Here is an 11,081-nt window from a genome sequence, read left to right as displayed (position 1 = left end):
TTCCCCCGAAAATAATGGCAAAACTACGGTCTGTGATTCAGGAGACGTGGAGGAGACATATTCTGCTAGATTGAGCTGCCGACAGGTTAGAGCAGAAGTAGAACTCATGATTTTTAGAGAAAAAATTTTATCATAGGCATACAATGAAACCTAGCAGAGCTTCTATATATTTTATACTACTTTGAATGGATCCCCTCTTGATAATCTGTCACCAAGCAATATGCTCGCTTTGTAAAAATAAAACAACTAAGGAATGTGAAAGTAGTATATTTCCTCTGCATGATAATAGTTTTAAGGAATTTAATGATTTTTCCTTCTTATTTTCACTTCAAATTATATGAATAAAGAAATATATCATATACTTTTTTGCCCTGTAAGTGTCTATGCTCTAAATCATAAATTATGAGTCAAAGAATTTTTTTAACATTTTTCTAGGTTATATTCAAACATTTTCGGACCAAACAACTGTTATCATTTCAAAACGAGTTCATTGTTCTGGGCATTAATGGGTTAAGGTAGGCAGAAAAATACTTTTCACTTTTTAACCTTTTTATTTCTTGTTATCAGACATCAATAATGTTAATTGAACTCGTGTATTACCTAATCGTATTGTTCTGGATGTCCAGGATCGGATGATTGATCAATACCGTTATAGTCTGAAGAAGGTGGAGAACAGTAAGACGAAGAAGCTCTGTTGCTTGGTTCCAGTTTACACAGTTCCTGACACAGCAAATTTTGTACTTGACTACGAAAGTTTAATTTATTTATCGAAGAAAGTTGTCTGACATGCGGCAAAAGGGATTTGAAAAAGTTGATGTCTTCATCGTCATCTTTAGTATTTCTCAAAATATCCAATTCTTTAGCTTCAAGTTGCAACATCTCACGTTCAAAACAATCATGCTGATATTGTGGGGTTCCAGCTTTTCGTTTTCTACTAACTTTTATAGGATTTTTGGGACTAGTTGAGGAAGGCAAAGATTTCTCCAAGTTCTCCAGTTCATTTTGCAAACTTGTCGGTCTTCTTCTTTTCGAGAGCTTCAGACGAATTGCTGATTTAGGAACGTCTTCAATATGAGTCAATTCTTCTTCTTCCTTATCGTATTCCTCTTGTTCAATACATCGATTGGCTTCAGACTCGTCATCTTCTTGCGATTCAGATTGGAATTCATCTCCATTAATATCTTTCTCCTGAGATGATGACAAGTTACCTTTAGTTTTTCGAGGAGTTAATATTCGTTTTAAGAAATACATCTCTTCAAAATAACACCATGTACCCTTGTAACGACATGGTCCGTTTGCCTCCTCACCTGATCTGGACTTGTGCACTTTTTTTAGTTCTCTGTTGAAAGTATCAAGAAGATTTTTCCACTTTCCTTTAACTGCTTCCTCTGAAAAATAAGTAAAAAAATATTTTGAGATTGAAACCATACCTTTTGTTTCAGATACTTGGCAACAGGTATACAGTTCAGAAAAATTGCATTTTCTTTCAAAATTTCAAAGAATACTGTAGCCTTTATTGTAGTCTAGGTATGTGAAGCTATTTGGAATACACTGGTAGAGAGGCATATGCTGGAACCTACGATTTCTTCATTCAAAAACATTACAAAGACATTTTGGGAGAGATAGCAATCTCCTAATTGCATAGGAGCTATAGACGGCAAACACATTAGAATAAAAAACCTGCAAATTCAGGTTCTTACTACTGCTACAAAAATTTTCACTCTATAGGTATAGGTTTTCTTGCTGTTACAGATGCTAACTACAAATTTTTGATGGTAAATATAGGCTCCTACGAAAAAGGCATGTAATGGTGGTGTGTTTGATGCTTGTCCTTTACGACGTGGCATAGAATCAGGAAGAATTATATTGCCAAGGCAAACAACATTAGCAGGTTCAACAATTGAAACACCTTACGTGTTTGTTGAAGATGAAGCTTTTCCACTATCTGATTATTTTATGAGGCTATTTCCTTGACGCCAATGGCAAGAGGGTGAAGAAAAAGATATTTTTAATTATCGACTATCAAGGGCTAAAATGGTTATGGAATATTCATTTGCCAGTATAGTTGCTAAATTCCGGATCTTGGGAAAAGCTATGAAAACTAAATTAGAAAATGCAGTACACATTGTTAAGGTCATCACGTGCTTGCATTATATTATTATAGATTATGAAGGAATATCAGAATATGAAATCGAACAATTCAGAGATGCTAGGATTGATCCACTAGGTACATATGAACGCTTCAAAAAAAAATTAACGCATCTATGAGAAAAGCTCCATGTATAAGAAACAAATTTTGCAGGTTCTTTACTATCTTCCCTATGGTCTTATTATTCGATGATAGAAGTATTTTATTAAAAAGAAAAAACGTCGATATTAGTAAGTACCTACAGCTGGTTGCATTACTAAAACGTAAATCAGAAGGTTACAGAGCTAAAAAATCCAAGACATAACAAAGTTTTTAATGGAAGCATCAGATGACACATATTCATTTAAAAAAGTTGCTTTGATAATTGGACTAAATGGAGCATGCAGAAGAGAGGAACTGACAAATATGCTTTTTAGAAATGTGATAGATGAAGGATCCGTCTTTAGAACGACTTTACCGAATACAAAAACAAAGGTAATGCGAGAATTTTTTGTAACATCGGGGAATATTCAAAGATTGAATATGGTAGAACTTGTCAGACAATATGTGAAAATACGGCCTTGCAACACAAACAATCGACGTTTTTTGTCACTTATAAAAATAAGAAATGCATGAAACAACCCGTTAGAATTCACACCTTTGGCAAAATGCTAAAAATTATGGCCACTTTTTTTAATTTGCCTCACCCTGAAGAATATACCGGACATTGTTTTCGGCGATCGTCTGCTTCATGTTTGGCCGATTCTGGAGCTGATCTGTGTACCGTGAAACGCCACGGCGGATGAAAAAGCAATACTGTTGCTGTAGGTTACATCGAGAATTCGAAAGAGCAAAAGAAAAAGATATCAGAAGCAATTTTTGGTGCCAGCAACCAAACAGGATTACAAGTTTATCAAAAAGGATCGATCACTGATGTGAAAATTCTAGAATCCAATTGTAATAATTGCTCTAATCACCATTTATAATGAATAGGTAGTTTTTTATATTAGTTATGTATTCTGAATTTTGATGTCACCATCACATGTTTTTCATGGTTTTTTATGGTACTTAGTACCATAATGAGCTTTCTTATGTCATCAAAATTGATTGACATAACGTTGTCAATGTCGCCATATAAGATAAAACAATTATATGCATTTTGTCCTAAATATGATATGTTACTTTCAAAACTTTACAAAGGGTTACAAATATATATAATACTATAGTTAATTTGTCAATCTTACTTGGTTCCCCCAGTTCTTTGGCAATTCTTCTCCATTCTCTATCCACCAACAGTCGATTATGATACCTTTTGTCAGTCTTGTCCCACAGTATTTTGGAATTTCTAACAGCCACTATTAATACCTCGTTGAAATCCGTCATTGTAGAGCGATTCAAGTAATCGTGCCTGTGTCAAGTCTCAACATGAACTACTGACGTCGCGCGAATATCGCTAGGAAATATCAAATAATTTGATCGCTGACATCGCGCGGAATTCGCCTGAAACAGTTTTACGACCGATACGACGTCACGTAGGACAACGCTTGCGCAATTATTATATACCAAGCCTTGATAAATACGCTTTGGCCGCGTCGCTTGCATCGCTCGCAATAGTTCGCTCACGTAGAACCATAGAGATAAAATAGAAGGAGACGCTATGAGATGTTATCATCGAGATAGAATAGAAGGAGGCGCTATGAGTAGTTTTCGTGCTAGAAGAAATGTGTCCACTAGACAGGGCTAATTCTATTACTAGAGTGGGGGAAAGATCAGGGTCTGATTAAGTAAACTTTCACGAAGGAATACGAAAATAAACCGTATTCATCACTTTTTAAACAGTCCAAGCATTGTTCACAAACAAGTTTTTGTTTCAAATAATATACAACATATCTTGCCATATAAATTTCAATATATTTAGAGTATGGTGAAGATGGATATGCAGATATGCAAAAATTGTGAATACGGATCTGTTCACTACTATGAAATGTTATTGGTCAAAAGTTGACTGAGATCTATATCCAAAATGGCGTACTTTAAGTCAGGTGATGTCGACTCCTTCTCTATTCTATCTCGATGGATGTTATCGTGCTAGAAAAAAAGTGACCAGTAGGCGGGGCTAATTCTATTACTAAAATTGGAGAAAGGTCAGGGTCGGATTAAGTGAACTTTCAGATCATCGCATTAGTGGTGTTCTTTTATTCAGCAAAGTATTCAGCGCTTCAACCACAGTTGCATCATATCGTACTATCACTCGTTCTTTTACTCACCGATGCAGCTCGTTCTTTTTTTCTACTCCTGATGAGCTCATCGTGTTTCAATCAGGGTGGATCTGTGATGAATAAAAGAACACCACTATTATATGCCACACCTGCGTTATGTCGACGTACGTCATTACTCATTTCAACGCAAGAGTCCAACGCACACGCAGATATTCTAATGGTGTCGTCTGATTTTTTCTGTTTTCCATTGTTTCAGAGACGCGATAATCAATTTTTTTATGGACGCCATATTGGTTCTCCTCATGAGGTGATAAAGAAAAAAATTATGAATTCAACAATGTATCACACTCTACAAAAATATCGAGTCTTGCAAGGCAAATTTGAAATTCCTTTTTATTTTTTGTTCAAGTATTAGTAAAGTTATTGATCCAACGATTGTATAATACAATATAGGATAATTCAAAATAAACAACATTCCTCCATTATTTTAAAGAAATTAACACTGGTGGTTGACAATTCTGGCTCCAGCCTACTACTTGAATCATATATCAATTGATATAACAATGTATTTCCATAAACATTTGAAGAGTTTTGTCAGTGCATTTCCATAAATATCAGAATTGTCAAATAAATAATAATATAATAAATTGACAATTATTATGTGAAACCATCACTTGAGTTTTTAAATTATGTAGAACAATTTCTACAGACATTGCCAGTGGTACGCTATGTGAGAGTGTTGGTATCAGCATGATTATGTAATAAATAGGACGTTACCTATCAAACAGGAATCAGGTTTTTACAAAAATGAAGTTATGGTTTCACATAACAACAAATTACTTAACAATTTTGGCTCCAGCCTACTACTTAAACAAAAAAATAAAAAGGAAGTTCAAATTTGCTTAGCTAGATTCGATACATTGAGTGTCATACATTGTTGAATTCGTAATTTTTTTCTTCATCACCTCATGAGGAGAACCAATATGACGTCCATAAAAAAAAATTGACTATCGCGTCTATGGAACTATGGAAAACAGAAAAAATTTGAAGACACCATTAGAATCTCTATATTGGATAATGGCTACAAACCGAATTTCGTGAAGTTATCTCCAGAAACAAATGAATTATACAGAAAAAAAAATTATTTTCAGTTTTTTCGAGTTATCTCGAAATCCATCGGAGATATTTTGGATCTGTTAACACTAGTACACTAATCCCTAAATTACGCAACTTTTTTGTGATTTAAGCCACCCTATATTTCTAACGGTTTTCGATATCCCTGTAGTGCCCCTCTAAATAGTTCTAACCCTGTACTTATACCATAGTATAAGGAATGTCCTTAAAATGATTCATCCTGCATCCAAAATTGAGCGAATATATATTACAGGGGTTCAACCACGAACAAGAACTTCCAGACCTCCAACTAGAATTTTTGAATGGAATAAAGCAATTAAAGCTGTTCATTCCATCAAATATTAATATGAACAGTGGAATATGTGAGGACCATATCAGTGAGGACAATTTTTTCAATACACCTGAAACAAGACTTTTACCTTCAACCCTGCCAGATTTTCAAATTATGCACTGCTTTCAGATCAGAATAATTTAATTAATTATGTGCCAAGTACAAGTCTAACAGATTCAAGTTCAGATATCAGAAATAACCAACCGAGTATTGTGACTGTTTCCCCTTTTGTGAAGAAAAGATCAGGCATTTCAAATCAAATTAATATCAAGGGAAAGATTCATTTAACACAGAGAGATTTTTTTCATAAGTAAATATCAATGAGAGCAGTTGTCTAGATTTTTTTTATAAGTAGATATCAATGAGAGCAGTTGTCTAGCTTGAAGAGAACAGCGCTATATTTTCACTTCATATTGTTCTGTTGTTATCACCTTATATACTTTCAATAAAATCTCTTCAGGATCACCATTGATTTTTCACTTTGTTCCAGGTTCCAAAGGGCTTACGTTGAAGTTCTGCCAAAGAATTGAAGATTCCAATTCTAAATCAATCCTTCGATTTCCTGGATTTCTGTCGGTAATCACAAAAATAATTATTTTATTGTCAATTTCCAAATGAAATGTTTCCTTCTTTAATAGTTAAGTGGTACAATACGATATATCTAATTTGATCCAATTATTCCATTTATTTCTGTTCACAAATATCAATTTGTGTAATTATGTGCACCAAATGTATTTCAAAATTCGTTCAGTATTATTACTTAAGTAAAAATTAAGTTGGATGCAAAACCTCACTGAAATATTGAAGAAACTGTACTTGATATTACAGTCTTTTCACAATTTTCAGTGCAGGTTTTCATTTAAATTGTGAAATTGTTTGGACCACCTCCCCTCCTTGCAGTTCTGGTTCCTTACTGTATTTCATTGTACATATTTACTTTTTTTGGTGTAACTAAGTAATTAATTAGTACATAATGAGAAACCTTGTGGTGTCCTTGTGCATTACTGCATATATAGGATAGTATTGGATATAATCAGGTGTTGTACATAGGAGAACGAATAGTGTATAATATAGTGTCTTACGTCAAAGAGCCTTTTATTTGCATAGACATTTACTTCCATTTTTAGTCAGAGAAATCACAACTGGTCAATCGCTCCTACCCCAGATTGAATTAACACCTTCTCCAACTGTTGGAAAGCTAAGCAGGGTGAATAAAAGTAAGCGACATGAGGAATTATAACCTTATAAAATCCATCGCAATTGGCGCCCGAGGAAATATTGAAATAAAAGAGTATACACTCTACAATCCAGAGGAAGTCGCCGTCACAATATCTACGAAAACACTAAAAGATAACAAACTTGAACCTGAAAGGAACTAAGAAAACACCTGTGAAAACTCATCGTCCATCTCAGGACTGAACTGAAACACAAAAGAGAGGTTGGAATTGATGCCGAAAATATATTTCATCATTTTCAGTAGAAAAGGATGAAATATGTTTTTGAGTGAAAGAGCGTTAAATCAGTTCCATTACATTACCCCTCGGGTAGCCAGCATCAACATTTCAAACAGACATAATATCATGGACTGGCCCTCACATGGAAATAGTTATATTCTTGTCAAGATGTCGGAAAGTGCAGACGGTGTTTATAACGAGCTGAATAAAATTCGCAAGAACGAATTAATTGATTTCATAATCAACGGTGAATTACCGGAATACATTACGAATGAAGCGTTGATATCTTTCGCTGAAAAATTTCGTGAAAAATCCTCGAAAAGTAATGAAGTTAATCCGGAAGTCAGTGATAACTACGTTCACACAAATTCCAGGGATAAAGAATTAGTTACCTCACTACAAGTGGAAAATAAATACAAGAGTGAACTTCTAATCCAGAAAGATCTTGTGATCGCAAATCAGGCAATTGCAATTCGATCTCTACAGGATCAAATAAGTTTATTGAAGAATAATCAATCAATGAGTAATACAAATTCTGTATCAACACATGGAACAAATAAACAAGGAGAACCCAATGTTCAACAAAAAAGCGGAGATTCCCATATTCGCAGCACACAGAAGAATGATATGAAAGATAAATCTAAAGGGAAACAAACAGTAAACGTTTCATATGCTGAAAAAGTAACTGAAAATAAAGATACAAATGGAAGTCAAACACTCCCTCAGGAAGTAAACAAGTTGAATTCTGTAAATCCGACTAATTATAAAACTACTGAACACGATCAAGAGAAAAAGGAGATGTCGGAATGGACCCAAGTACCCTACAAAAAGTTAAAACGAAAACCCAACCGTACTTTGGTAACTGGTGATTACGCAGGATCTACCAATGTTCAGGGAATAGAAAGATTGAGACCCTTCCATGTTACAAATCTACGACCGGATACGACTGCTGAAGATTTGGTGTCTTTTCTAAGGCAGAATTTTTCGGGAAATGTAATGTGTGAACCTTTGAAATCAAGATTTCCCGAGAGTTATTCCTCTTTTAAGGTCATGATTCCAGCAAGTGAGTACTCTAAAGCCGTCTCACCTTCCAATTGGCCTAAACATGCAAATGTCCGTCATTTTTTCCGGCAAAAAGTACCCAATCAGAACTCCAAGTGAATCCTAAAATTATCACGTCTTCAAACAGATTGAAAATATTTCAAATAAATATTCAATGTATTTCAAATAAGATCAATAATCTGGAAGTCCTCTTAATTGAAGAGAAACCGGACATAGTTAGCATTGCCGAACATTGGAGTGTGAAAGAAAATATAGAACTTATGAGGCTTTCTGATTATAAGCTAGTCTCATATTATTGTCGTACCTCGCATAAAAATGGAGGAACTGCCATTTACGTAAAGAACACACTACGGGCGACGAACATTGATGTTTCTCAGCTCTCAGAAGAACTAAATTGTGAGGTCTGTGCGGTGAAAATATCGGGTGAAGACTTGAAAGTGGGTGTAATTAGTGTCTACAGATCACCCGTGGGTGACTTCAACTTATTTCTTGATAAACTCACCAGCGTGGTGCAAAAGTGTACAGATCAAACCAACTCTCTATTTTTATGTGGAGATATGAATGTAGATTTCAACAGCATGGACTCAAGACCGAAATCTCGATTCAGTGACTTTCTACAATGCTTTAATTTGAATATCACATCATTCGAACCAACAAGAATATTTACTGATATTTCTGGTAAAACATCAATTTCCTTGCTAGATTATATTTTGACAGATGTAGATCTAAAATCATGTAAAACTAGAATTTTTGAAGCTCATCTTGCTGATCATAAGGTGGTTTCCCTTGATTATTACTACTCAATGAAAAGTATTAGTTCTTGCGATTCTGTGGATAAAATACGCTATGTTAGGCAGGTTACTCAAAGAAATTTAGAAGAACTTAATGTTCTAATTAAAAACACAAGCTTTGAAGATGTTTATGTCAATTCTGATATAGATTTCTGCTTTGACACATTTGTCAACATCATTAAAGAAGCATTTACCGAATGCTGTCCTCTCAAGAGGTTTTTCACTAAAAAGGATTCTAAGCCTTGGTTATCGCGAGAGATAAAACAGGCTAGCCTTCATTTAAAAGATATATATTGGCTGCATTCTAATATCAGATCAGTGGAATCCTTGAAAATGTATAGAACTGCTAAGGCAGATTACAATCAATTACTGGAAACCAGTAAAAAAAAATATTACGTCAACATGATGAATAATTCTTTTCAAAAAAATAAAACAACTTGGAACCTAGTGAATAAGGAAATCGGTAAAACGAATAAAAATCATAAAAGATTAAATCTGCTTCTGAATGGAAATTTATGTACAAACCCTGCTATTGTAGCGGATTCATTTGGTGAATATTTTTCGACAGTAACTTCTAAGATTCTGTCAGAATATTTTCGGAATAATTTATCGGTATCATGTACAGCTTCAAAAATGCTATGTTCAAATTTCTTTTTTTATCCTGTTACAAAATATGAAGTAGGTGATGTTATCAAAATGTTGAAAAACAAAAAAAGTACAGGCATTGATTGTATATCGTCAAGAACTATGAAATTTATTAGTGACTCTATTTCTGAGCACTTCGCCTACCTGGTCAATCTCTCGGTTTCTACTGGCAGATTTCCGGCAATTTTGAAGAGGAGCATAGTTGTGCCTATTCATAAAAAGGGAGATCCTCTTGATATTGCAAATTATCGCCCTATATCCCTTCTGAGTTGTTTTTCAAAGGTATTCGAAAGATTAGTTTTAGACAGAATGCTTGCCTTTTTGAATAAGTTCAACGTAATTACAAGTTCACAACACGGCTTCAGGCCAGGTCATTCAACCGAGACTGCAGCTCTATTCATTTGTGCAGACGGTTTACGAAAAGTTAGATGATGGGCATTATGTGGCTGGTATATTTTTTGATTTGTCAAAAGCGTTCGATTCATTGAGATTTGATTTTATGCTGAGCAAATTTTATAATCTGGGATTTAGAGGTATATTCCTTGAGTGGCTGAAGAGTTATATAACGGAGCGCAAAATGTCGGTGAGGGTCGACTGTGCTGACTCGAAGTCTTGCATACTGGATATGGGGGTTCCGCAGGGCTCTGTCCTCGGACCTCTATTATTTATTTTATTCATCAATGATTTACCTGAACATATGATTGCACTTTTGGTTGCACTATTTGCGGATGACTCATCTTTCTTGATTGCAGCTCAGAGCTTTGAGGAGCTTATAGGTGGTATTTCGGCGGTGCTTAGAATGTTTGTTGACTGGTGTCGCAGCAACGGTTTGGTAGTGAATATTGAAAAAACAGTGTGCATTCATTTTTGCCTCAAAAATATTGGTACTAATCCTAATCGAATTGTTTTAAATCACGATAATTTATCAATAACTTCAACAGAATACACTAAATTTCTTGGAATTCAGATTGACAAAAATTTACGTTGGACTGAACACATTGATATGGTTTGTAAAAAATTAAATAGTGCCTACTACGCCTTGAACAAGATAAAAAATTTATTTCCTCTCCAGTCACTCCAGGACATATACTACTGTCTTGCTTACCCACATATGTCATACAATATTTTCATATGGGGTAGTGCATCTGATTTGGATAGAGTATTTGTATGTCAGAAAAGAATTATTAGATGTATCTTCGGAATACCTCCCCAACATTCCTGTCGGCCTCATTTCAAAACAAATAAAATCATGACAGTCGCATGTTTATTTATATATAAGTGCGTTCTTCACGTAAAATCCAATGAAAAATCGTTCAC

General features: G+C 34.6%; 1 protein-coding gene across 1 annotated transcript; it reads right to left on the bottom strand.

Moving 5' to 3' along the window:
- Nucleotides 1-524: 524 nt before the first annotated feature.
- On the bottom strand, nt 525-3,652 carry LOC123680661 (transcription factor Adf-1-like). The gene is made up of 2 exons (XM_045618666.1): nt 3,373-3,652; nt 525-1,388 (listed from the first exon to the last, which is right to left on the bottom strand). Exons 1-2 carry the CDS (start codon nt 3,509-3,511, stop codon nt 601-603), a joined length of 927 nt encoding a protein of 308 aa, XP_045474622.1. The 5' UTR covers nt 3,512-3,652; the 3' UTR covers nt 525-600.
- Nucleotides 3,653-11,081: the final 7,429 nt, after the last annotated feature.

This window comes from Harmonia axyridis, chromosome 5, assembly GCF_914767665.1.
Source record: "Harmonia axyridis chromosome 5, icHarAxyr1.1, whole genome shotgun sequence".
NCBI lineage: Eukaryota > Metazoa > Arthropoda > Insecta > Coleoptera > Coccinellidae > Harmonia > Harmonia axyridis.
This window is presented reverse-complemented; position numbering and strand designations above follow the sequence as displayed.

Bases quoted from the DNA above. Each gene is read 5' to 3' on its own strand.
- LOC123680661 (XM_045618666.1), bottom strand. From the start codon at position 3,511: ATGACGGATTTCAACGAGGTATTAATAGTGGCTGTTAGAAATTCCAAA. The intron at 1,389-3,372 runs GTAAGATTGACA...CTTATTTTTCAG, and splicing joins CAAAGAACTGGGGGAACCAA to AGGAAGCAGTTAAAGGAAAG.